Here is a 27746-nt window from a genome sequence, read left to right on the forward strand (position 1 = left end):
CTGATTCCTGCCCATGCCTTCCCAAATGGGAACTCATCCCTACTCCTGATTCTTCCCCTACACTTCAAGTGTTCCAAAGAGGCCTCCACTCTCTCCAACCCAAGATCCTAATCCCATGTGCTGTCCTGTGCTTGGTTCTCTATCTGCCTACCCATCAGCTATGCCAGCTGCAAAGGCTCCTGGAATGAGAGGGTTTGGGGAATGTGCTGCACCTGGGAGTGTAATTGTGTTTACTTCTCCTGGGGCTTCATGCTCAAAGCAAGAAATGGTTTGTCCTCTGCTAACATAAAATGTGTGTCAACATGACTGATATTTCATATTAAAAGAAAAAGTGCTCATCTAACTTGTTTCCCTTGATTTCCCCCCCCCCCCCCCCCCCCCCCCCCCCCCTTTAAGCTTTGGGTAGATCTTAGAATCATGAGGAGAAAATGAGAAAAAAGTATTCTCTCATTATGAATTTATTGAGAAGCAAGAAAAGCACATAGCTTAAGTACAGAACAATTCACATATCACTTAAGACATAAAAGAACAAAAAATTCCAGGTGGACTCCAGAAGACTCAAGTGATATGAATCCAGTGACAGGACATGGATCACTGGAAAAAAGGCACGTTCATCCTATTTTGTTTTTGTTCTGCGGTTATAACAAAATCTATTCTAGTGGAGGATCCAGACAGGCCCCAGGGAAGATTGAAAATGTTGACTGCTGTAACTGCATAATATGTGATACATATGAAAGTCATCTTTAACCTGTGTTAGAAATGGATACCTCCACAACTTACTGAAAAAAAAAAAAGTTTAGGCTCTAGCCTGTTCTGCCTCATGCTATTTTCATCCTAAGATGAGAATGTTGGTATCAGATACTTTCTACTTGCAGCTATATATATTAGAAGCAAAAAGTGGGCTACAGCGTGCATTTAGAGATAAAATTACCACTAGAGGGTCTAGTGACTTCTTGAAAATAGTGAATTATAGAGAGGAATAGCATCAGAACCACCATGTGGGGGTTATTTCTTTCAGAATCACTGTAGCATGCAAACAGCTCACTTGGCTTCAATAACTTTGGTAGTCTGTAGCTTTCATGAAATTGGTTTGTTGCTAATAATAGTCTAAATAATTTTTCACAGTAAAATCAGCACAAGCAACAGTGGCACGATCTTCATTAGTCAGCTTTGCTGAAATAGTGTAATCTCCCTGTATGAGACAAACACAAAGCAAGAGATTAGTCCACCAGTAGTATAGAACTACTTCTGTTTCTGTGAAGGACCCCTCTTCCTAGAAACAGAGTAACACTTTTCCCATCAAGTTCCTCCAAAACCTTTCATGTCCAAATATTTCAGAATTGGTAGAGGACTTGCCCATGTTTTTTGCCAAAATAATCTCATCAGGGATATCAATGCTGACAGCACAAATTCAAAATTAAAACAACACAAGGGGAACAAAATATTTTGATGCAGAAAAATTCCTTTCAAATCTGTATAACTTCTTATGTTTCTTATGAGCAAGCACAGTATGGCCTGTGCTGTTTAGTAACTGGAAGGGGAAGAGGTGCTCAGTTGTCTGGCACTTCTCTTCCTTGGATCTTGTTCAGTGTGTACACTGTTATTGATACGAATTTTTATAAAAAAAATAGGATCCTGGGGATTTTTGTGTATAGGTGACTTGATCTGTGATGAATTCCTATATAATAAAACAAGAGGTAGTTTAATTTCAAATTATGTAGTTAAAACTACTAATAATTCAGGCTTTGGGGAGAACTTGTATCATTGCTGCGCAAAAAATCTCAACCTTAAAGAAGCCATGCCTTTTTGTATTGGTCAAAACTGCTCTCTCCAGACACTTGGAGAAGGAGAAGCACTGGGCAGAGAAGATGACAATGCTCATTTAACAGATTTTGACAAAGAGGTGAATTAGATTTCCTTCACTCTAGATTGCTGGTGCTGCAGTATTTCTTTCTTTTTTTTTTTCTGGAGTATGGAGGGGAGCAAAACCTGGGGTAGGAGAGCTTGGCAGAAGTGGCCTCCTGGCTTGGAACCATAGAAAGCTCTTGCCCTGCTCAGGGCACTTCTGGTTGTGGACTACGAGGAGGCACAGCTAGAATGAGTCAGGCTTCTTGGTATTTGCCTTTTACCATGGGATTTCTAAAGTAATAACTGGCCTGTGTCCTCACAGAGAGCTTCAAGCTAAGTGTAACATCCAAATTTAGAGAAAGGCCCAATGGCAACATACTCATGAGAATACGGCCTTGTAATCACTGTGTGGACTGTGCAAATGTCCTTTGGGCTGCTCAGATGAGTCTGTTCTTTGTAATGAGCAGAAGAAAATTGCTGCATGGAATAACTCCTTATTGCTGGCATGGAAGGATGATGTTATTTGCCCAACGGATTAATTAACAAAAAGGCTTCCTATTCCCTTTCTTACAAGCATTTTAATTCTCCAAAAGCTTATAGTTTCATTCATTGAAGGGAGTTTATAACAACTCATTTCCATTGCTCATTAATGATTAGATTTTTTTCCTTCCTCCAGAATAATTTTTTGCTCATGGGTAAAAATTGTTATTAAAAGAGGATTGTGAACAATAGAATTTCTGGCTCCAAATACAGCTAGTTTGCCCAGAACTGGAGTTTTACTGTTCTATGTGGGCATTTCTAGGGCTTCCTCTTGGTCTAAAGACCTATTACTCTGTTTGTCTAGAGTGTTTACTACAGAAGTGTCCTCAGTATGTTGGTAAAGCTGTTTCTGGAGCAGGATGCTGACTGATATGAGCTTGGGCACTACAGTGTGAGACAACAAAAGGCATTGCTAAACACAGCATCTCTAGGCACAGCTTGCTTCCCTAAAGGCTAGTAATGGTAGGATAACAGTCTGCATAAGGGGGCCCAGCTCCCTGTGTGAATGCCTTGGAAAATGAAGGTTGTGGTTGCTGCTATCACCAAGGGAAGATTGAGATGTATGAGATGGTAGCTGTAATGGAGGCTCAATCCTCCCAAAATTTAGCTATCCTTGTTATCACCTCTGCAGGTCTTGGCAAGTCTGGCTCTCTGGGACTCATGTCCTTGTTCTGTATCCCTGTTCTGATCCTGTCGTCTTTTCCTGCACCTGGACCAATCCAGTGCTCAGCAACCTCAGACCTCATCTTTGAGGCTGTGACATAGGTTTTATGTCTGCTGCTGAAGAACTGAGAGCTCATGCTGTGCTTCTCTATGTGAGTAAACCTAAGGAGTGTTTGACTGACCACCGGAACTGTGTGCTTCTGCAGTGGTGACCTTTCCTCACCACATTCTCAAACAGATGCCTTGATGATCCAGATATTGCCTTCTCCCTTTCAATCCAGTCTCTTAATGTATGTGGCTAAAAATCCTTTGTTATTTACTGGTCAAATATAGCTTCATGTTGTGCCCAGTTAAGAGACACTGTGGCATGTTCAGCATTTGGGACCTATCTTGCTTTTCAATGTGATTTCGTTGACCTTTAAGAAGGAGACTTAGCTGAGTGTGGAGAAGTCAGCTTGTAAAGAGCATTTGTAATGGGTGACCAGGAAATTCAGAGCAGTGCCTAGAGTCCTGCCTGTTTTCTCACCTTTCTAAGAAATTACTTTCTTATTTTAAGGCTCCATAAGTCCAGAAAAAGTGTTCTTGGCACAGTAACTTGTACTTTCAATTGCAACCTAGAATACCTGTCTCTGTCTAACACCATATATATGCAGTGGAAGAGTTATCTAAACTGCCTTTATAGCCAGTGAGGATGAATGAGCTGCTCCAAATCGTTCAGCCCACTAAGGAGTGAGCTGAATTGCAGCCTTGGTCTCTCAGGAGTCCCTTGGAGCTGCTTCTTTTGTTGCCATTTTAAGAGTAATAGACAGGGAGCCTACTAAAGAACTGTATGGCTGCATGACTTAGTGCTGGTAGAGGGGATCTGCTATCCTAAGAAAATCTGTCTCTCTGGATAATGGTGGCCTTTAATGCTTTAAGCAAAGCCACTTAATTTCATATTGAAAAGGATTAGTCATGTAAACACAATCAGATCCAGTGTGCAAGTTGGGGAAGCTTGGAATATGCTGGTGTGATTGCTGATAGCCCTCTGACCATACCTCATCCAGAAAGCCCTCCTGCTTGGGAGCACAGCCGTGACCAACTTACCTGTGGGAATTCTTTGATCCCTAGTGTGACTGGTCCCTCATAGTAGAGGTATTCTGAAAAGCAAAAATGGTGATGGGTGGTTAGACATGCAACACATGAAGGAAACGAGCAGCTGATCATAATGCTTTTTTGTAATAGCACTTCAAAGTGCTCCAGTGACAAGTGTTATGGAACTGCAAAGTGTTCTATACACAGTCTTGCAACAACCCTCCTGAAAGAAATGTCAGGATGTTTACTGCCTTATGGGGAAAGCAGAGCAAAGCCTGGGCTAAAGGAGGACCTGCAGTCCCTGTCTGAGTGGAGGATGTGGGCATGGCTTTGCACAACTGGGTGGGTGTTCCTATGTCAGCCTGCATCCTGCAAATGGGGAAACGAAAGGGGAGGAGGATTGTCAGACAGAAGTCCTTTAGCATGATCTGTCAAACACCTGCAGCTGCAATAGTTGAACTATACTGTTTTGGTAACTTTAAGAAAAACCAGTCTGAGCTGAGTGTTTCTGTAGGTGTGGACTTCTGACTGCTTGCTGAGCATGACCTTAAAGTAATAAGAACATGTCTGCCTCACTGCTGAGGGACTGTTCACCAAGAAGTTACATGATGTGCTAAAGCCATCACAAGTTGTGTTGGTGACTGGAATAGAGCCCAGGAGTTCCACCTTCCAATCCTCTTCTCCCTAATCGTGAGGCATGCTTGCTTTTTGCTGTTGAAGAAAGGGAAACTTTGGCATTAATAGACAGAATTAGCAAGCTGTTCTGCAGTTCCTCCTACTTTTTCATAGCTTACTGGGCCAAACTGTGCAGACTTGACTGAAAATAAAATTTGTAGATGTTTCAGTATTTCAGAATTTCTTGCACAACTTGCCCTCCACAAGTCGTGGAAAAGTCTAGGAACTGTTTAAGGATTCTCTTTGGAAGGTGTCATGAAATATTCTTTACTTTGACAGTGACAGAGGAGTAAGTGTTTAATCATATTTATGAGTATGTGCTGGCATCTTGATGCTTGTCACTTCAAGAGAGTTGTTTTAGTCCAGTCTCGCTGTGCTGGTTTACACTGTTTCTTGGAAAAGGTTGGACAAAAGGTTTGTAGCATGTTTAAGTCATATGGTCCATCCCACCACACAGTAGGCATCTGACTTGGAAAAGAGTCCACAGAAGGTCTTCCCCACACATGCTATGAAATGTTAGTCAATGCCTTATAACAAACTTATATGAAAGAATCATGACTGTAAGATAAACTAGGAAAAAAATAGGAGAAACCTGAGACGACATCAATGTCCTACAAGTCTGCATTAACGCAGAGTTTGTTAAACATAATGCCCTGATATTCCTGGGAGGTGGAGAAGATGCAGAGCTTCTCAGTGTTGCCCTGAAAAACCTAGTACCAAAACAGAGAACAGAATAAGTATGATTTGGCTTGTCACTCAAACTGATCAACTATGCTGCAGCACTCATACTGTACTCATTCCCTTCTGTGTCCGTGGCTACTTCACCTGGACACCAAGAAGTCTTTTGCTTTTGAAAGAGCAGTCACCATCAATGCTTGCTTCTGTGCATGAAGCAAGAGCCCTGGAGTCTGACACTTCTCTGCCGTGGAGAGCAGTGACTCAAGAATTTTAAAAATACAGTACAGCCCACTTCCCAGTTCACAACTTACTGGAGTCTAAATGGGAGTTAAAGGCACTGCAGACTGCATGACTTGGGTGATGACTCCCTTGGGACCTGAGCAGTGTGTGTTGATGTGTGCTAAGCCATATTGTGAGCTGCCCCTCAGGGTGGTGTGGACCATGCAATGGTGTGGTTTGTGTGTCCTTTTGTTGAGATCCTTGTTTGATTGTCTCTCCTTCAGTCAGCTCTGAGACTAGCAAATCTTGGATGGCAGCAGAGGAGAGTAAAGAGGAAACTGGGCTGTGAGCTATCACCCTTCCCCAAAGTCCTTCTCCACAGAGACATGAAAACTCCTCTTGGATCACATGGCTTGTTAGGGTCTCACCAAGGCTGTTGGAAAGCCATCCAGCATCTAAACATACAGATGCAGCATTCAAGCTCTGCAAAGCCTATATTTTAAAATGCAGTAGGAGTCACCAGGCCATAAATTTGCTTCTGAAATGATGGCAATGCTAATCTCTCCTTTAGTGTAGGTAGAAGCTATTTTTTTCCTACTTTGATGTGACAAAGTAATGACTACATCAGAGCTAGATGAATGCAGTCTTAGGGCTCTGCCTCAGCCCTCTGAGAAGTTTTCCATGATTGCTCTGATTTGTGGCAGCTATGCCTTTGCTTGGTAATCAATGGAGTCACTCTCATGGGCTGTACTATCTTTTAGGGAGCCTCAAACTGTAGAGCTGGGTGCTGTGTGTCCAGTTTGCGGTGTATATTTACTGCTTTGTGCTTCAGCATTGCTGTTACTTAGCTCTTTCTAACCAGGGGTCTTGCAGTGGTTCACAGTTATTAATTGCATAGAGCTACTCAAGAGAGTCCAGGGGAGGGCCACTGAGATGATTAAGGGACTAGAACATCTCTCCAATGAGGAGAGGCTGAGAGAGCTGGGACTGTTCAGCCTAGAGAACAGAAAGATTAGGGGACAGCATATCAGTATGTAGAAATACCTGAAGGGAGGGTGTGAAGAGGGTGGAGTTAGGCTCTTTCCAGTAGTACACATTGACAGGACAAGAGGCAGTGGGCACAAACTGAAACACAGGGGGCTTCTTCTGAACACCAGGAAAGACTTTTTTTTTTTTTTTTTTTTTACTGTGATAGTGAGCACTGGCAGAGGTTGTACAGAGAGATTGTGGAGTCTCCATCCTTGGATATACTCAAAACCCTCACCTGGACATGGTCCTGGGCAACCAGATGTACGTGGCCCTGCTTGAGTAGGTGGGAGTTGGACTAAATGACCTTCAGAGGTCCCTTCCAACCTCAACTGTTCTGTGGTTCTGTAACCAGGCCTCTAGAAAACTCTTGTGACTTTCCTTGCCTCAACAGTGTGGTGTAAAAAGGATTATGCTGCTTTGAAACTATGTCCTGATAGGAAAGCAAGGGCAGCTTTCACTTTCAGCTAGTTGAGACCTGCCAGGAAATAATATGGATCCATAGATCTCCTGAATTTTATCATTCATATTCACTTCGGACCATAGCAACCTCCTCAGTGCCTATGCTGGCTGGATCAGGCTTTTCAAAGCCCATTCAATGTTCCTCTAGCATGAGGGTTTCTGCTAAAATTCCAGAAGTGTAAACGTCCTCCAGGGCTTTAAGACTGTAGTTTATCACAGCATCCTTCATATAGTCATACATTTTTCTCCAAATATTCATATATTTTTGCATTCCTCCATTGAAAGAGGATGAACGCATCTGTTGCAGTAAGTGTAACTGTCACAAACACTGAGCCTAGCTCATTGAAAGAATTCTGTCGTCTTTTTAGAGCAAACCCAGATGTTGTTGCAAAAATGTACGAACATTGGGAACAGCATAAATCATGAGCGTATTTTTCCAATTAAAAATTTCTGTATGTCTTCATTGGTCTGCTGATAAGTTATGGTATCTGTCAAGCATGCTGTCATCTGTGATGTGCTTTCAGTCCATCTTCCATTTTTCAGCCCTTTTTCTTAAAGACTTAAATGAAGGTGACTTCTGTAGAGCATCCTGGAAAACATTTCTAATGCACTGCTACTACAAGGTGATATTATTGTATTTGATATTGTTGTAGCAGCTTTTCGCTATTGTTTCTACCAAAAGTAACTTAGTTCTTTTCCCAGGCCTCTAGTAGCTTCCAGTATGATGCAGAGCTTTCAAATGTGTAAGAACTTCCTGAGGATTACTTCGAGTTACTAGTTATCATTTATCATGAAGATGCCTCTCATTCCTGACAAAACACCTATAATGAAATTCTCACTCCTCTTTCTCAAACCTTCTTTGCACTGAAAAATCTTTAAGTGTTCTCACACTCTTGTACTATATAAAGGCCCTGTACATCTGCACCCACCTCTTCCTTTTCCTATGTTTTAAATCATTTTAGAACTTAAATGCTCCATGTTGGAGTTCTTCTGGGACGTGATCTTGTACCCATGCAACTAACACACAACTTCTGTGAGTTTTAGCAATGCAGGAATGATCTGAATAACTGCTAGCTATAGATTTATAGCTGAGTGAGAAAAATGTATATAAATATATAGCTGGGTGAGAAACATCCACTCTCTTTACTGGGGAGGAAAAAGTGAGATGAAGGGGCTAAGAAAGGTGGCATTGTATATCAGCCCAAAGACCTAGCTTTGCGGTGTGGCTGCTTCCTTGGAAACATATATCTAAACTCTTAATGTGATAACCAGTTCTGTAATTCATGCTATGTTCTCTACTTTTATTCACAAATACTGTTTTAGGAACTTGTTCACTGTAACACCTACTGGAAGAGGCAATAATGTAAAGGAACAGAGGTCTGAAGCAAGGGGGGGTTTCTCTATGGTTTGGGAGTGTACACAGGGAATCATACAAGTGCTCTGATGGTGCCTTTGTCAGTTGGGGCTGAAAGAAAACTTGTGGACTTGCAGAGGATGCAACTATCTTTTGTCAGGAAGCATCGTTTAAGCCCGCAAGTTGTGGTTGGCACATTGCTAAATACAACCCCGGTAGGTCTTTTTCTCTGATTTTGGTGATTGCATTGGGAAATCTGTTAAATATTATGTAACTATTTTCTTTGGAGGAAATGGGGAATAACCAGCACTTCCTACTAAAAAAGGGGAAGAGCTGAGTTCATGTTATGCCACAAAGAATTTAGCAGTTTCGTTCTAATTGTTCTTAAATGGACAACGTCCCATTTCCTTGCAACCTTTGAGCTAACAACTTCACAACAGGCATATAGTTCAAAGAAAAAGATCTTGGAATACTATTTAGGAGTCCCAGTGTGCCATATGTGACCTTTGCTTAACATAAATAGTAAACACTATATGACTATGATGAATATGAAACCTCCAGCTATAAGGCTCCTAAAGTATTTCCAGTCATGGCAAAACTGCAGTATTATAGGAGAGCAAAATAAAATAAAACAACCCCAAACACCCAAGACTTTGCCACATCCAGCTCTTATAAGTCTCTTTTCCTTGTAACTTCTCATGAGTGAGTGAACCAACGAAGCCTGTATAGAACTATGTTCTGTCTCATTTGGGGAGAGGAGGAACAGGCAATTTTTGGCCTCCTTGTGGAAGGCAAAATTCTGCCTGGAACTATACTTAAACTCAGGTCAGGTCTGGCCAGATGTTGGAAATGTTGCCTGTACAACAGGGAAAAAGGGGCTCTGCATGAAAAGCTTCAGTTGAAAGGGCTATCTGCTCCTCTGTACCTTTGCTAGGCTGCATACTTGGCCACTCACAACGTTGTCCTTTCTGCATAGCTATTAGGTCACATTTACAGCTGTGCTAATATGGTAAATTATGGCTGTGCTGAATTGCCTCAAATTGGTCTTCAGCTCAATTCTGTGTCCTAAAACATGGGTTAGTATCAAATGTCAACTAATTAAGAAATACCACGTTTTCAGTTTGAACCTTAGTCTGAGAAAGTTCACTTCTTTCCCACTGTGACTTCATTACTAAATAAAAACAGCTACTGAACAAGAGGGTGTGTACAAAAAAAGTGTGTGGCAGAGGTCCTTGCACTAACTTAAGGATGCTTCTAAATGAAGATATATAGTATTATTTAAACAACCAACCATGGGTTTATATCATAATGTACTTCAATTAGTAGAAACAATCACCTGTCAGTTTAAGATTAAAGGACTCGGAAACCCCAGGAGGTTTTTGGCTTTGTGACTTAATGTGTGAATAGCAGTTTGTGCTCAGCTAAGGACTGACTCTACTTCCCCTTAATCTATTCTCTAAAGGATGTTATTCAGTACTTCAGAATAAGATAGTTTTTCGGTAGGTCTGTGGGTGGGTTTTTTTTTCCCCTTGTAATTCAGTACACAATTGAAGAAACCTCTGAATTTAATTTTTTTTGTCTATCTGGCTTACAGGATTTACATAATTGGTTGCTCATGCAGAATTTCTCTATTATTTTTTGTGATATTTCTATGCTGTGTGAAATGTCTTAGTAATTTTCTGGGGCTGTCTTAGCAGTAGTACTGTGCATGGTCTTTAAACTCATAGCCCTTGCATGTGAATTATTGCAGTGTTACCAGTACAGGCATGCAAGTGAATGGAAGGAAAGCAGAGCTGAAACTAATTGGTGCTCTAACAACTCTGAAACTTCCCTGCAGCTCTACCTGTTTATTTTAAAATCAGCTTAAAGAGGTGATCATGACCTAAGAAGGATTTCAAAATAACCATTTAAGATACATGGTTATTACAGTCCAGAGGCATGACTATAGCTCTTCTGGACATACCATGGCTAGGTTTGCACTACCTGGCGTGGGTCGTGGCAGAAGGGACCTTGAGCTGCCCAGGCTCACCTGGAACCACAGATGCCTACTTTCTGGGGGCAGCTAATGCCACTGTAAACCAACTAGTGCAAGTCTGCTCCAGCTGGCAATTTGACTGGCGTGAACTGAAATAATCTGACTGCTGCATAGGCACGTGTTGAACAGAAACAAGATGCAAACAGTAGATGGTATCAAATAGTATCTTGGTCCAAATATCCTTATTCAAGCATAATTCCTCTTAAAGTGAGTTAAGAACTGCCTTTAAGGACAGGAAGTGTTACTTGCTTAATAGTGAAGAACGTGTTCAGAACGGCTTGTTTGTTTGCTCAGCCATTTCTTTTACAGAACTGGCCTTTATTTTTGTCAAACTTCTTGCTCACATGACAACTATGTGGCTATAAATAGGGCTTATGAACCTCTCTGCTCTTGGATGAGGTCACATTACCACAGTCATTTTTTTTTTTTTTTATGGACTTGAAATCCCATGTGCGTGCAATATTCAGCGATGAAAAGAAAAGCAAGCAAACAGGTTAAGGGAAAAAACAGACTCTGAAATTAAAATGTCTCTGTACTACTGTGTTTCTGTCATCTATTAACATGCTGTTGAAGTAAAAAGAACATTACGATGTATTGGTGCATTCAACAGCAGAGTGGGTGCATTCTGCTTGCAGTATTCATAGAATAGAATCATAGAATCATTTAGGTTGGAAAAGACCTTTAAGATCATCCAGTCCAACCATTAACCTAACGTTACTAAGTCCACACTAAACCAATTACGGGTAGCCTAGACTAAACCATGTCCCCAAGTGCCACATCTACCCGTTTTTTGAACGCTTCCAGGGATGGTGACTCCACCACCTCTCTGGGCAGCCTGTTCCAACGTTTGATTACCCTTTCTGTGAAGAAATTTTTCCTAATATCCAACCTAAACCTCCCCTGGCGCAGCTCGAGCCCATTTCCTCTCGTCCTATCGCTAACTACTTGGGAGAAGAGACTAACACCCACCTCACTACAGCCTCCTTCCAGGTAGTTGTAGAGAGCAATAAGGTCTCCCCTCAGCTTCCTCTTCTCCAGACTAAACCACCCCAGTTCCCTCAGCTGCTCCTCATCAGACCTGTGCTCCAGACCCTTCACCAGCTTTGTTGCCCTTCTCTGAACACGCTCCAGCACCTCAATGTCTTTCTTGTACTGAGGGGCACAAAACTGGACACAGTATTCCAGGTGCAGCCTCACCAGCACCGAGTACAGGGGGACAATCACCTCCCTGCTCCTGCTGGCCACACTATTCCTGGTACAGGCCAGGATGCTGTTGGCCTTCTTGGCCAACTTGGCTATTCAGTAGCCATCAAACACTTAATGTTACTTAAGTTACCTCCTTTCTCCTTTCCACAGAAAATAAGCTTAGAATGACCCGGCTCGCAAAGCGTGTCTGAGTAGGTTAAGACGGTCTTCCCATTTATGATCAGGTCAATCTTGATGTACAGTTCCTTGATGCTGTGTCCTACACACAAAGCAGAAGGAGAGCTCAGAGAAAGTACAAGGGTAATCAGGTTTATTACTTTATTTTTAAAAAGATTCCATTTTTTTCTCCTGCTGTTTAAGCCATTGAATGTTTTCTTTTCACTGAGAACTCTTGATACATAGAAATCCATGCTTTAGGAACAGGTCTTTAAGTATCTTAAGGTGTATATAACAGTGAACATAATAGCATATATCTTCATTGTTAGATAAACTGTGCCCATGACTGTTGTCTCACTCTGAGGCCAACTGGCACAGTAAATCTTGTGTCCATATATCTAAACTTTCTTTCCTACTGTCCCTAGCAGAGGGACCATATCCAATGGACCCCTGGGAGCTGCCTGTGGCCTGTACCTGCTGCTTGGGAAAACGGTAGCTGGCTCGAGCCAAACCTGTGCCAGGGACCAGCACAGCAGCTTGGCAGTGCTGGGAGGTTGCCTGCTTGTGCCTGGCTTGCTAACATAGATACAGCCAGTGAGGCTACTGGATTTAGAGGAAGGTCCTGTACTCCAAGTTGTTGGAAAAGTATTTGCAAATGCCTGTAATGCGATTTTGCAGGCTTGTTTAACTTTGCAGCCACCTGAAAACTGGTGCTCCCCAGGCAAAAGGGCAGCATGTCTCACAGGAGGGAGACCTTTTGCACACAAGGAAGCATTCCCAAGTGCTAAAAGATACTTGGTACACAAACTTATTTTCAGCACCAGGAGCATGCAGCAGTGCTCATGTACTTATGCTCTGGTAGTAGAGGTTCTAGGCGAGCTTGGGACCAACAGGGTTGTAAGAAGGTGGCTTTCATGTGCAAAGATCACAAGTCAAGCTATGGCTAATATTAACTTGTGCACCCAGACCATTAGAGCAAATGCAGTTCTGCTTTTGACCTTTTATTACTGGTAAGTCAAGTGCTGGAGGGTATAACTTCAGCTAGCACAGGTGCTGAGCTGATGGCATGACTGTTGTTTCAGGCTAGCACTCCAGCAATGCTCTGGATCCCCAGCATGCTTCTTTACATGGCAGGGAGGTGGCCCCACCTTACTCTGGAGAGTCCCTTAGTTCAGTCTCCCACCTGCAAGGGTCAGCCTTGGTGATTTGGTAAGCACTGCTGGTGCTGTAGTTGTCTCATTCAACAAGACTCTCCCCAGAAGACTTAGCGGTGAAGACAAGCTCTAGAGCGGCCCCCATGTTGGCTATCCATATGTACAGGTGAAGGGTAAGAGAGGAGTAGGGGTTGAGGGCTGATATGACCTGCTTAGGGTGACATGTGTAGTCTGAGGCAGAGCTGATAACAGAACTGACATTTCTGTAGCCCCACGCAGGTTTTGAAGTTCCTCAGAAATGCAGCCCATTCATATTTTATAGGAGGTTGTCATCCTTGCTTACTTAATATGAGCACTCACATGAATTACCTGTTTATGGCATGAAAAAATAGCAATTCACTTACTTAGGACTATTGCAGCTCTGATGTTAAAGGTGTGGGTGGAGATATCAGAACAACGGTCGATGCTGAAAGCAAAATCTTGCTGTGGATCTGTTTGGAAACAGAATGCAGTGGGTAACAAGTTGTATTTTTAATGAGATACTTACTGTATAGAAGAAAAGAATAAAATGTAGAAGTGTTGTAAAAAAGAGATTACATATTCCTTAGAAATTCTCCAGGATGTGCTCAAAGCTCCCATAGCCCATGTTTAATAGCTACTTCTGTCCTTCCTGCCACTTAAATCTGAAGCACATTCAGATGATAGCCTATATGTGGCCTAAAGCGTACTGTGTGGGAAAATGAGCCAAGTTCAGGGAAAGCAAGTTCCCCACAGTGGTGGGTAGTCGATACCCATTCAACAGGGAAGTCTTAACACAGCTGCTCTTCCCAGGTTCTGCACATCACTATTCCTTCCTCAGCACTGATGAGTAATTGGTTATGATGATGTTTTTTAATTCATTTGTATCACAGGATGGCTTGGCAAGACTGTCTGGGAAACTGAATCCTGAAGTGGGATGAAAAGTTGAAAAATGAAAATAAAATTGTGTAACTGAGATCCTGCAGTATTCCATGCTGGGCCCACTATTATGATTGTGGGATATTTCTAACCCAGGAAATATTCTACACGTCTCCCTTTCTGGGAGACTTTAGCAGAGCTGAGGTTGAAGGGAGCCCTTCAGCTGATGACTGACGTGAACATGGCTCTTACCAGTTCCTGCAGTATCCCTTTCTCTGCATCAAGCTCCAAAACTCTTGTACAAACATAACTGCAATCCCCCACTTCCACCTTCTTCCTTGCTAGCCTCCATGAGATGCCTGAAGGCTTGCCAATGTGTCACACTGGTGACAGCTGGCAGCAACAACTGACAGTTCAGCTGCTGCAACCAACAGCGTGCAAGTGTTTTCCAGAGCTGTGGCTGGAGGTGAAAGATTTGGCCAGTTTGGCAGCATATCATGTTGAGTGTCAAGGCTTGCTTTAGGCATAGGTTTATTCTTTGTGGTGGGTTTCCAGCCAGCCTGTGCATCTAATGTCCTTCTCTGTGGAAACCAGAGAGATGACTGTGGCACGTGCAGAAGCAGCTGTAGGCTCCCCAGTTTACATAGAGCTGCTGGTGACAAATTTGGGAATTGAATTCTGTTTCTAAGTTATTGTTGCTTGAGGTAATCCTCTCACTGAATTGAAAATAATGGGTTGGAAGAATTTTCCTTTGATGCTGTGGTGAAACTTGAGTCATCTGTGTCCTCTGTGAGGCTGAGCTAGCATCTCTGTAGTCTGACCCTATTTTTCTAGCAGTGCCCCACAGCTGTAGCAGCTGGTGGGAAGCAAGCTTGGGTGACCAAAGCTTGATTGCTTAGAGGGGAGCATGAAATGAAGGAAAGTGCTGGGAGGAGCTGGGGGCTCTAACTAAGCTAGGCTCTGCAAGAACATGGATTGTCAGTGTGGTCCAAAAGGAGCTCCCGAGTCCTAGGTTCTGGTAAATGAAAATAACTGTTTAAAGGAGGGAGGTAAAAGTCACTGGTATTTCCCACAGCTCTGTGTCCCTGTGCTGGATTTTGTCCTCCACACCACTAAAGCAGTCTCTGCAGTTGCATGATCTACTTGGGACAAAAAATTGCTGCCTGGAGTTGTTTATCAGCTCAAGTGTGACAAGAGTCAGAGGGTTGTCTTTCCTCCCTTTGCATATTCCTGTCAGTTCTCACTTTGTTATTGCAGCTTCAGAAGCTGTTGCAGTTGGGTAGGAGAACAGTTTCCTGCTCCAGCCGGAAAACGTGTCAAGCTTGTCTCTTCTCCAGGACCGTTACGCCTGCTTCCCCTCTGGTCTCTACCACCTCTCAGGGCTTGGTTTCCGCTTTCCTCTGGACTTCTGCAAGAGCCCTTCTCATTTCTGTTTTGTGTGTGGTGCGATGATAAACTTCAGGAAGCAGCTGCTCAGATTTAGAGCAACCTGGGCATTGATGCCTACAAACAGTGCTGAATGTTAGGTGACTAAAATTGTTTGCTCTGTAATTTCCAGAGGGAGCTATGGTCAAAAATGGCACTCCAACATTTATGATGCTCTTCTCTTTCAAAGAGATTAGTCTGTCTTTAGTCAACAAATTAAATTGTGGTGTTAGGGCTAGAAGTTGAACTTTTAGTTCAAAATTTATCATCAGTAACTGTTTTGATGGAAAGGGGATGTTTGTGAAACCTAGCTTCTCTGGAAAGCATACGTTTCTTACAACAAACCTGACCTCAGGGCTGTTTTAGTTTGGATGTCTCGTGCCTTTTTGTTTTTTTCCTATGGGGTGAGCTCTTCTGCTAAATGACATATTTCATGGTGCGTTGTAGCCATTGGTGTCTTTTACTGCACCACTAGTGATGCAGCATAGGACTCTGACATATCCAGAGAAGTGTTGTGTGGTCCACAGAGAGCAAGAGAATGTGGAAGCACTCACATGCGAAATTCCAGAAAAATTTGTGAATTAGAGCACATGGATTTTGTGTTGTTACTCTGTTGCTGAGAAATGTAAACTTTTCCACTGGCAAAAGAAATCCCAATTAATTTTCTGACCATCTCCCTGTGGGAAATTCAGGCTATGACTTTGCAGTCCAACCTCTTATGTAGGGGCCTCCTGCTGAAATTGATTGAAAGGATAGCTGTGTTGCTAAAGCTACGGTGCCAGGGAGTCTGGATTCCACAACATGTAGGCAGAAAGGTTGCTGCTAAAGGGAAATTAAAGAAAATAGTGATTTTTAACCGTTTGATAAGTAAAGATGTCTGTAAATTCAGCTGTGTGCTATGATCTAAGGTAGTGTGCCTATACCCCTTTTTCTTTAAATGTTGAGTCATCCCTCGTGTGGCAAAGCCAACTCGAGGCAATTGCCATTTTTGTTTCATCTCAGAAGCACAACTGTGAGTCACTGTGTGTCTCTTATGGAGGTTTAATACTTATTCTTCCTTGTTTGCCTCAATCTGAAGTGAGCTGGTTAGACTGGAAAAAATACATGTTATGTCTTTCACATGTGCAGAGCAATAACATTTACCGTTAAATCTCTAAAATATGTGGGGCTGCCCTTCAGCCTTCCACTTCCCTGCACATTTCATAGTGCACAGTACTGTATGTTCCCAGACTTCCCTCCACCCACTCCCTTCAATCTGCTCCCTCTTCCATAATTAAAACTAGAAACTCTTCAACTGGTTACGGAGTTTTGCTTTTCCAGTTCAGCTTTGATATATTACCAACACTTAAAATGTTGCTGGAAATTTTGCAAACATGTTGAGGTTTCTCAGTGAAAATCTGCTTATTGGGGGGAAAAAGGGCATTTTTTTTCTGTCTCTGTGTATCTATGCAGCCCAGGCCCTTCTCACAACATATCTGTAGCTAGCATGAAGGTGCCCGGGAGCAGGATTTTCACTGAAGTTTCTCTCTAGACAGTTCTAAATCTTTCAGGCGACTGTTCTGAGAAAGAGGCAAGTCTTTGGCTTTTGTAAACAGTCAATGCACCATAAGATCTCTTAGACCTGTTATTTGGACTTGATGCTGTGGCTAATGCTGAGTCCTCAACTGTGTCTAGCACTGAATATACAGCGCTTGCCAAAGACTGGCTTCTGTAGTACAGTCCTGCTTTGAGAGGTAAATTTGGGATGTACCTGGCATCCTGCCACTGATTCCATCTTACGCAGCACAGTGCCAGCGGACCCCATGCATCCCACTTCCCATTTCACCCTTACCCAAGCACCTAGTGGAGATTTATTGCTATATTGGCTTGGTATGTGGTTTTCCATGGATACAACCTGTAGTGGCACCATAGTGCAAGATTTCAGCCTGCCTTACTATTGCGAGGCGCTCACAGCAATGAATTCGGCTGCATTTTTCTAGAAGAAAATGAGCAGATGTGCATAGCACAGCCTAGAAGCTCAGATGAGTTCCTCACCTCTTCTTCCTGGAGTTTCCTTTCCTGTTCTTTTTGGCAGAAGGTTCATAGGTAAATTAGCTCAGATATATTAAAGTGGTGTACATCACCCTCCTAGCTGCAAACCTTGTACATTTGATGGAGATTATTACCCCAGTAACAGGGACAACAGATGGGAACACACTTTCATGCCTCAGTTACTGCAGTTGTGGGGCCACCAGCTCCTGCTCCTGCTGGACATGGGTGTGCACCAAGCCACAGGGCTGTGAGCTGGGGCTGCCTTTACACCCCACGTGTCCATTCAGCCTCCTGTGCTCTGGGAGGTGATCTCCAGCAGGAAGATGAAGCAGACAGCTGGGAATGATAAAGTGCTAACCCGCTACGGTTATGTCCCTCAGAGCCTGAGCTGCCAGATGACTAACTGGGCATTACAGAAACTCTGTGGCCAGATGGGAAGCACCTGTTATAGGAATTTTGCTGGGCTGGTGTACAGCAGTCTCTGTCTTTTATTCTTCTCTCTCCCTCCCCCTGTCTTGTTAACTATCCTCTACTGGCTTTACTCTCACCTGAATCTGCTCTAAAATCACATTGTTTCCATATGAGCATGAAAATCAGAAGTACAAGTGAATAGGAGCAGTAACCAGGCAAGCTTTGCTTGTAAAAGCCCACATCTGTAAGTCCTGCAGTGGTAAGAAGACTTTCCAAATTGGTAAGCTTTGGGTGTTTCAAAATAACACTTTTTAGGAGCAGATAGGCCACATAATTGAACGGAATGACATAGCTGCACTTGTCTAGGGTCATGCAAGGACAGACTGGTGCTAGAGGAGCTGGAAATTAGCACAAGGAAGAAACATATTTAGTAATTACCCAACTACCTCACCTTCAAAGCTCTTAATAAAATTAAATCATTAGTTCTTATAACATTCAAGGTGATGAAAGGAGAGGGAAAGAATGAGGAACTGTTTGGGATCTCAGACTTTATGTATTCACTGAACATTTTCTCTTTAATGTCTATTTAAATGAATTAACCTGAATGCTCAAGGTTATATTTGACACCGGAATCTACTTATAAGGTACTGAGGAAGGCGCATGAGCTGAATTAGCAGCCCTCCAGTTGTGCATCTAGATTTCCCTGAGCACCTTCAGTTTAATAAGCTTCCCTTTGGGCCTGCCTTCCCTACGTGCCACTGCCATGGCCAGACGTGGCTGGGAGAAGCAGTGACCCTCTCTTCAGAGGGGAGCAGAACAAATTGTGAGACTCATGTTGGCTGTGGCTAGTTTATCATGAGGATGCTTTATCCCAAAATGCTCACCTCAGACATGACCAGCTCTGGGCTTTTGCCTAGCTTGGACAGGCACTCTGGCCTCCTTTGCAGAAGTCATGCTATGTTTTATCTCCTGCACCTTTCTGGCTTACTTAGGCAACATGGAGGTGAAGGAATAGGGAAGATTACAGTTCATGTATCCTTAATGTCCTGGGGGTACAGACTGTGGGAATTTCCCTTTGGAAACAGCGCTATCAACTTGTGGTCTCTGAGGTCTACTTAAACCTGAAGCTCTTGGAGATGGCTGGTGGAGTGAATAACTGCTTCCTTTATGATAAAATTTACATGGCTGTAGAGGGAAGCCTGAAGATTTGGTCTCAGTATAATCTATAAGCTAAAAAACCCCAGAACACTAGCAAGAGAAACTTAAAGTATGGGGTTAAAAAAAAAAAAAAAAAGGTGTTTATGCAATATTTAAATTATTTCCACTCCCCTCTCAAGAATACTGAACACACGTAATACAAAGAACAATTATATGCAGTTCAGTTAGATTAAGGCACAGGCATTACTGGCCTGTAAGCAAGGCGATTCATGTCTTATGAAATTATTCTAAATAAAGGACGAAGACTTTGTCTATTACTATTTCAAATAAAACTCATTGTTGCTTATAACTGATGTCCAAATTTGCAAGCATTCAGAAACTAACTCAGAAGGCCAGTAGCTTCTCCAAATGAGTTATTGGGGCACTGACTGCAATAGTAGCAGCATTTGGGGTACAAGGAACAGATGCGGGATGGAGGGCTCAGCCCGTGAGCAAAGGGCTTGAAGGGTGGCAGATGGAGAAGAGAGGAAAAGACTTTCCTGGTACCAAGCTCAGGTCACCCAGCTGCCACCTGTGGCCATGGAGCTGCTGGTGGCCTGGGCGAAGTGCTGTGTGGTGTGATGAGCTGGAGGGAAGCCCCTGTAAAGACGGCAGGTGTGAGGGGCTCCTTGCAGCTGGAGGGCTGTGTTTGGGGATGGGGTGTCACCAGCGTGTATAAAGCAGCCTTGCCAAAGACTTGACCTGAGTCTCCCTGCCTTTTCCTGCCCAAACCACCTTTCTTGACAGCAGGCTTGTTAAAGCTGTTTGCTGGGGCTTGAGGGGAGGGCCGGTGTCGGAAGGTTCATGGAGACTTTCCTTCCTTTTGCCAGTGGTGATATTTGGAAAGGGAGGTTTCTGTTCTTTGTGTGGTATGACAAAGCTTTGTCTAATCCTGTTTGAGAAGACAAAACCGAAAGATGCCGGCTTTGAGAGATAGCACATACAGATAGGTATTTGTATTTGATAATCCTGATTTGTCCTAGTTAACTTGAGAGAAAAAGGGAGGCAGGGCAGGCTTCAGCTACAGCAGTGTAACAAGAAAATGCTGCATTAATTTTGGCCCAGCAGGGAATGTATTAGAGAGAGAAAGTCTTTGTTCTTCTGTTCTGTTGGTAAGAAAACACCATGCGCTGCATGAGTAAGATGCATACAGTAACTGCCTGTTATTCCTAATCAGATCTGTCTCTTCTCTCTTAATGTGTCTTTCTTTTCTTTATACTGCTCTACTTGAGACAGAGATTTCTGGACATCAGTGCTTGCCAGTATGACTGGCGATTCACAACAGACTTGCAGACTTGTGTCAGAAATAGAACCAAACATTACTAGAAACTGCCCTGCTGTTAGACACATGCCATGCTTTGGGATAGCAGGCTTTACCGCTGATTATACAGAACAGTAATCAGCAGCATATAAATAGGCTAAATGTTCCTATTTTCCCAGGATGAGTTGAAATCCACCACAGGAGTGTGGCAGTAAGCTATAATTGGAATGGCATGCTCCTTCTGCTGAGGAAACTAGCTGGGTTCCTGCCTGCCCGATCACTGCTGGATCATTTGACAGGAGCCATCCATCTTCAGGTGAAGAGGAAACTGGTGCACTGAACTAATTTGTGGTAGCTTTCAAGATCCTAGATTTTGGCAACTGGAAGCTCTGCTGAGTCTAAAAGCAGCATCTGGGACAGATCAGAGGTTTTGGATTCAGTACATGGTTCTGTACATGGTTCTGTACAGGGTATTTAGGTATCTTGTCCCTGATGACCACTGTTTGTCCCTAGTTTTAGGTTGCTATAAGCCTCCTTGAAGTTGGTGCAGTGACACCAACACACAATACTTCTGAAGTCCTTTTTGCATTTTTCTGAGGTGTGTTAATTTTTCTTAGATTATTCTGGATATTTTTGCTGATGGATGTTAAGTTGCTATGAGAATCTGATCTTCTGCCTCTATTTTCTTTGGTAAACTGTAAGCATTGTAGGGTCCAGAGCTATTTTGAGGCCTCAGTGACAGCTCTAGATGAGATGGTGTGGCAATGTCAAGAACACCTAGCAATGCTTCATATGCTTACACAGAAAGCTTTACACTGGAGCACTTATGAGCAACTGTTCTTGCTCCGGACTTGATGCAGTGAATGGGCCTTTTGATAATATCTACCTTATGTAATACAGGGAGCTAATGTCAAATTTTCATCAAACTGTTAACATAGCTGTGACTCACCTCTTTAGTATATTAGACCACTCCCTCCATAGACCGCTCCTTCCATAGAGACCCAAATTTAGCGTGCAGTAGCAAATGACAGTTCTGCCTTGCCCACAGTACTTCTTGACTGTAATGCAATATACAGCTTTCTAGGTATTGTCTCTCCTATTTGTTTCCAAAGGGGAGAATGCTTTTTCCTATGACTTGCCTTGCGGGCTGTTGCCCCTCCTGCTTGTGACTCCTTAGTGACTCAGTGGCTGCAACAACTGAAGACATGGCAAAAGTCAGTAGGTGGAAAACATGTCTACTAGTTTAGATTTAGCAGCTGGAAATAAGCAGGAGGGGCTGTCGCACACAACCCTCTTTTGCAGTCCATGATGCTGGACCTTCACTGATTTGGTGAAGAAATGGACATGGTGAGGAAACCTCTTAGAACTAAATTAGATGGAAAAATTTAAAGCATGGTGGGAAAATTTCAGCTGAGGTTAATTCTCTCCACTACTAGTCTCAGTGAAAACATTAATATTGATTTTACTAAATGGTTCAAAGTCTAGATGCTGAACCTAACATTTTTGCCAGGGTACCTTGGAGGTATGACATTGTCTCCTGCTCCTCCTTACAATTTACATTTTAAAATTTACTACATACTTTCCCCTCTCTGAAAGAAGAGGTAAAATTAAATCAGAATCACCTTAAGAGGTCACATAGGAAAAGAAAGTTTTAATCCTCTCTAATGAAGCAGAGAATGAAACAGATAAGGTAGTTTCAATTCATGGAGGGACCAAAACTTTAAAAGAAGATTTGCATGTGCGCTTACATCTACGCTACCTTGATTCTGATGATAGCTTCTGTTTGTTAGGATCTGGTGCCAGAAATACGCATGTGAACATCTGGCCTTCCCCCTGGAATAAGTAAGTTATACCAGATGAGTATAGCAGCAAGACTATGACCCTAAGATGGCTTGGACAGAGCAAACAAACAAAACATTTTCAAGTGAAATCCTTAAGTTCTTTGATTGTTTGCCCATTGCTATCTATGCAACAAAAGATCAGAGGGGAGTCGGTGTCGTGTGTCTTTAAATAATTCAGAAGCAGAAGCAATTGCTGGAGACTGCTTGAGGGAAATAAATAAATAAGTCCAAGAGAAGCATCTGGCTCAATCTGTCTGCCAAAAAAACAAAGAATAATGGAAAAAGAACCTTCTTTTACCAAGTGTCTAGAAGAACATTTGCCCTGAAGATGCATGAAGTGAGAATTTTTTTCAGACTTTTCTTTGCCAGCTGAAGCTATCGGATTACTTGTATCCTTTGACTAAAGGATGTAAGTGTGTGTGGCCAGGGAGGAAAAAGGACTAGTAACATTGGTTGATACAGAAAACAAAGTGATGTGCTGTAAAATTAGTGCTACAATGATGACAATTTAGCAGGTTTGTTTACAAGTTGCTATTCTGATTGAGCAGGGATGGGTGTTACAGGTCTATTTTTAAAAAAGGAAGAAGAAGATTTTAAGAGAAATTGTATATTTGATCTCAGTATGTAGGAGAAAGGAAAGGATATGATGGGCTGAGTGTATGAGGGGGACCCTAGTAAGACTGAAACTATTCAGCATGGACAGACAAATCATCAGAAAATTGTAATCTAACCAGTCTATCAGTCTCCACTTTTTTTTTTTTTTTTTTTTTTTTAAAGCCCTGAAAAGTTCCCTCAAAGCAGAGTTTAACAGGAGGGTGGCTATACTGCGCTATCTGACCAGAGCAGGTTCTACATCAGAATAACCCTGTTGACATCAAGGGACCACTTTACAGAGATTCAAATCTGAGCTCACAAGTTTAAAGAAAAGCCATACAAATGAGAGTTTCTCTACCTGTAAATGCAATCCAGTGCAAGCTTGTACTGAAGTGGGCAGTGCTTCTCTTTCCTACTGTACCAATGTAGGGCAGGAAAAAGCTTTATAGAAATGGCCTGCTTGAAGTGTGACACAGAGCTATACAAGTAGTCATAGAGCTCAGTGGACATAAGTTCAGTCTGACTTTGCTCTGTTTAGGAGCATTGGCTTGTAAAAATAATTCTCCACGTGACCATAGGGCCCTGCTTCTTTGTCTAGCAGAAGACACTAATTAAAGCAGAGGGTTACCCATATCCCTAAATATGTTTTATTATTTTTAAATCTGTTGATACGCAGATATAAACCTTGTAAAGAACGGTGCAACCAGTTGTCAGGTTTAGGTTCTGGAGGTTGAAATGAATACCGACTGATTGCTCCTTCTCCTAAAACTTCAGCTATTAACCTTGCTTCAGATGAAAAAAAGAATAAAAAGCAAAGAATGTCAAACATTAATTGGGAAATGTGTTTGTCTGTGGTAGTAAAAAAATCCCATGTGGTCTGAACAGTGTTTTATAAAGCCTAAGGAATATCTCTCAAGACGTCATCTTCAAATACTACTACTTTGACTCTCCTGAAGATCCCCTGAAATTTCCTGTTATTTCCTCCTGTGCACAGAAAACAGAGTCCTTAATAGTTGATGCTCTCCAGACCCTTTCTAAGAACCTTCTGCTTTACCAGTAACCTTTTCTGCACTGTCAAGAAATCTACAGTTTCAGGCAGCAGACAACTCTGAAATCTCCCATGTCCTAATCTAAACGTAGAGCTTTATTAATCACAGAGCATACTGGTCTGGGTCTGCTGGTCGAAACAAAACCAGGCATTCTGAAATACTGATTTCTTGATGTAGGCCCAGCTAACATTTCAAGAAAGAGCTGTAAAAATAGTTGGAAAATGTTTTTCATACATCTGCAGCAGCAATCACCTGCTTTACCCTATGAAAAGGGCCCCATTTGAAGGCTACATTGTAAGAATGTTTTCATGGCTAATTAAGACAATTAGGCTTACATGAATGGTCTGGAAGCAGATGCTGGTAGATGTGTTGAAGAGTTATGTTTTGCAGTCTCTCACTGCACTGCACTTTGAGGTGGGTGACTGATACTCAAATAGCACTGGAATCTGCTCGGGGCACTTTGCTACCATCGCCTTCCCACCTTTCCCTTCCCAGACAATTGCCTTTCAAAATGTAGCTGGAAAGATCAAAAGTGTTATTACTGTAAAAATCACTGTGAAATTAAAAGGGATAGGAATCAACCTTTTGTGTAGCAGGTTCTTTTCATGTCTCTGCATAGACTTGCCAATTACGGTTCTCTTTTCTCAGTCGGAGATGTTAACCTGTGATGCTTTTATCTCAAGATCCCTGCCCAGGTTTCTAAAGTGATTTGTGGTCATATTTGAGATCTTCCTTCATTTTGTCACTTGTTGCTGGGAGGAAGAGTGGCACTGATGGGAAATGTCTTGCTATTTATAGACTGTCTCAGTGTTATGTCTCCTGCGGTTATATAGAGGAGGCAGCATACTGTCTATTTACTTTACTTTTAGACCACCCATCTCTCAGCCTCAGTTTCTCACTGTGGACTTGCTGCTGAGAATTTTTGTCTGAGTTCTTTTAAATGGCTTTTTTTACAAGTGCATGATATTGATCAATGGGATCTTGTCCACCCTCTTCTTTTGATGCATCCCTCGGGGTCCTGGTCACTGAACATTTAGTCTGACATGTCTGGGTGGGAATGGGGATCCTTTTAAAGGATCCAGAACATGGAGTGAGGCTGGGGGCTTGATGCATGCCTGTATCTTATGCATCATAGGGGTAGGATGCAGCTAGAACAAGTGCTTGCTACAGGGAATTGGGACTTGCTCCTGGGTACAGGAGGTTGCTATGCTTTCTCTGTCTTCCATTATCCACCTAAGCTTCTCTGCTACATTTATCACAGTTATATTAGCTCATATTTTTGGCTTTAGTCAGATTTTTACTGCATTATAGGAAAGGATCTGAAACTGCGAAGTAAAAATGAACACTTAGCTCCTTCTTAAATGCTCAGACTGAACTCTCTTAATCTGCTAATAGAGGGCATTCAACTCCAGAAATAAAGTTGTGAAATACTTGGCTAAAATTCTCTCAACTTCTTCAAATTTTACTTGATTCAACCCTGATAACATCCTAGAGTTCATAGTAACAACAATAGAGGTGAAACCCTGACCCTCTTGAAGCCAACAGGGGAACCTTTCTCCAAGATTTCATGCTGGATACCTCACTGTGGCCACTGTATCCCAAAAATGTGTCATCCTCTGGAATCTTCAGTGGAGCAGGAAATACCATGGGGATTTCTCAGACTGGAGGGACAGGCAGGGCAGTCTTCCCTTGACATAGCTAAAAACTTTGGGAAGTTGCCTAGCATTGACTCTGTGCTTGCTGACATTACAAAGTTGTCATGAGAAGGTTTGTTGGGAAAGGGTCTTGTCAAACCTAGGCACTAGCATGTCTGTTCCCTCCTGGGAGAGAACAATTGGTGGGACACAGCTAAAGAGCGAAGATATATTCTGCTTATCTAGTTGTGGTTTACAGTGAAATGAAGTGGAGACAAAGCTTCCCCTCTCCTGAAAGGGTGATCGGCACCTTTGGTGCTGTTGTGAGCTTGCCGCTGAGGTCAGTAAGACCAGTGCCTTCTCTGAAGGGGATGTGGACTAGTGTATTTGGATTTATGCTCCCCGCCTGTAGATTTCTGGGCTGAGCCCAAAACGTCTTATACTTTTCTGCTTTATGCAAGCTACCAGACTATGAGCTGGGTCAGCAGACAGTACATCCTGATCTGACACTACAGGTGTGGTAGCCTCTGGAAAAAGGCAGGGCAGAACATTGTGACAGCAGCTGTGAGTGTTGCCACAACTGAATCTGCCAGAGCTGTAAGGGAGCGAGGAATCGGGCTTCAAACAAGGAATCTGATTTAATTCTTGCATTGTTTCCATGTCTGTGTAATCTTCTCATCTCCCATAGCTGTGCCTGGGAGAACAGAAAACCACTCTCAGTGTTGGGACCTGACCTGACACCTGGCTTGTGCTTCTCAAGCTGTGAATTCCTCCTGAATGAATGTACCTCTTACCTTTCTGTGTGTGGAAAACCAAAATAAATTACATATAAGCTGTAAACAAATGCATTTTGTTAGCTAGGCCAGTGGTGTGCATAGTAAGAAGCAATGCCTGACTGACATGGGGCCCAGCAGACAAATTTAATCATCATTTGAATTGACTCAAACTGCAGCCTGTGCCTCTGTGTCAAGGCATCTCTTGCTAACTGAGACCTGTTGAGAGAACAGAATTAACTGGTACAATGAATTCTTACTAAAATAAAGGTAATACCAAAGCTTGTATTCAATATCTAATTAAATATTTTCCTAATGCAGTATACCCATTTATAGTATGTGAAGCCTGACTTTAGTCTCCAAGGAGCAGGCCGGTAAAGAATAGCATTACAAATATTTATTTACTTCTCTTGTACCTCACTGGCTTTATTTTAATGGGTGTGCAAAACCGCATGAAAGTTACAGGGGAGAAAAGGCCCCCCCCAGGAAACCCTTTGTATCAGGATGAATTAGAAAAACAAACTCTAGGGTGCTCATTTGCCATGAATCGCTTTTCACATCACGTGCGGAAAATGAATGAGGCGTCTGTGAATCTAATTCCCTTTGTCCCAGTTGTAAAGCAGATCAGCACAATAGGAGAGGCACAAGGCCAGCAAAGCAAGAGGTGGAAAGCAGGCACCATTCAGTGAATTCATTTTCAGTCATTCCAGTGCTGCTTGCTCCTTTTCTTCTTCTCTACAGATTTAAAGAACAAACAAAACCCTACGGTCCCTGGGAAATGCCTCTGTTAAGTGCTGCTGCTGAAGTCTAGCTAAGCACAGCGGCAATAGTGGAGAACACCAATCCTTCCCACTGTCATCATGCTGGGTCCCTTGTCACTCCAAGTGGGAGGACAGAAAGCATATCACCACAGCCTCACCACACATTAGGAAAACAGCAGATCAGTGCATTGAAGAGTCTGTGTCGTCCCAGGGGTAGAAAAGATAAAGATCTAGGGTTTTCTTTTCTTTTTTTTTTTTTTTTTTAACCTAACTGCAAGATGAAAATCCTAGTCATCTCTTTCATGCTGATCTGGATTTTTCACAGCTGTTTATTATTCTGAATTAGGTTACATTATTTCCTCTTTATTATCTTCTATCAAAATACAGTTAGATTTGTGTGTGTGTCAACCAAACCAGCTATATTTGAAAGACTAAAAATAGTCTAGCTGAGAAACCCAGTGCTGGCTTGGGAATGAACCCTTCCATTCATTGCCTGGCTTATAAGCCTCTCTCGCTGCATAAGAACAACTTTGCTGCCCAGCTAAAAGGAAAACGGAAATTTAAAAAATCTCACCGCAGCTTTTGTAATGTATTTCCAAGTTGTCGTCTTTGCAGACTGTGTGCGTAGGCCATTCTGTGCTGGCATTGATGTAAAGCAGGACGAAGATGAGAACAAGAACATTTGATGTCTTCATGGTGGTGGTGGTAGTTTGCAGGATTACTTCTCTGTCTCTTGCTAACCCTCTGTGGAGGGAGGTGTTCCTTCCTTTCTCCAAGGGAGA

General features: G+C 42.5%; 1 protein-coding gene across 1 annotated transcript; it reads right to left on the reverse strand.

Moving 5' to 3' along the window:
- Positions 1-593: 593 nt before the first annotated feature.
- On the reverse strand, positions 594-27746 carry LY86 (lymphocyte antigen 86). Its single transcript, XM_009478431.2, has 5 exons — positions 27539-27746; positions 13495-13581; positions 11911-12039; positions 4138-4190; positions 594-1192 (listed from the first exon to the last, which is right to left on the reverse strand). The coding sequence occupies exons 1-5, from the start codon at positions 27657-27659 to the stop codon at positions 1097-1099; spliced, it is 486 nt and encodes a 161-aa protein (XP_009476706.1). The 5' UTR covers positions 27660-27746; the 3' UTR covers positions 594-1096.

The sequence above is a fragment of the Pelecanus crispus genome, chromosome 2 (assembly GCF_030463565.1).
Source record: "Pelecanus crispus isolate bPelCri1 chromosome 2, bPelCri1.pri, whole genome shotgun sequence".
Classification (NCBI taxonomy): Eukaryota; Metazoa; Chordata; class Aves; order Pelecaniformes; family Pelecanidae; genus Pelecanus; species Pelecanus crispus.

What these genes read in the sequence shown, in the direction of transcription:
- LY86 (XM_009478431.2), bottom strand. Translation starts at nt 27,659, where the DNA reads ATGAAGACATCAAATGTTCTTGTTCTCATCTTCGTCCTGCTTTACATC. An exon ending in AATACATTACAAAAGCTGCG is followed by an intron (nt 13,582 to 27,538) that starts GTGAGATTTTTT and finishes GTTTCCAAACAG; the next exon opens with ATCCACAGCAAGATTTTGCT. An exon ending in CAGAGCTGCAATAGTCCTAA is followed by an intron (nt 12,040 to 13,494) that starts GTAAGTGAATTG and finishes CTTTGTGTGTAG; the next exon opens with GACACAGCATCAAGGAACTG.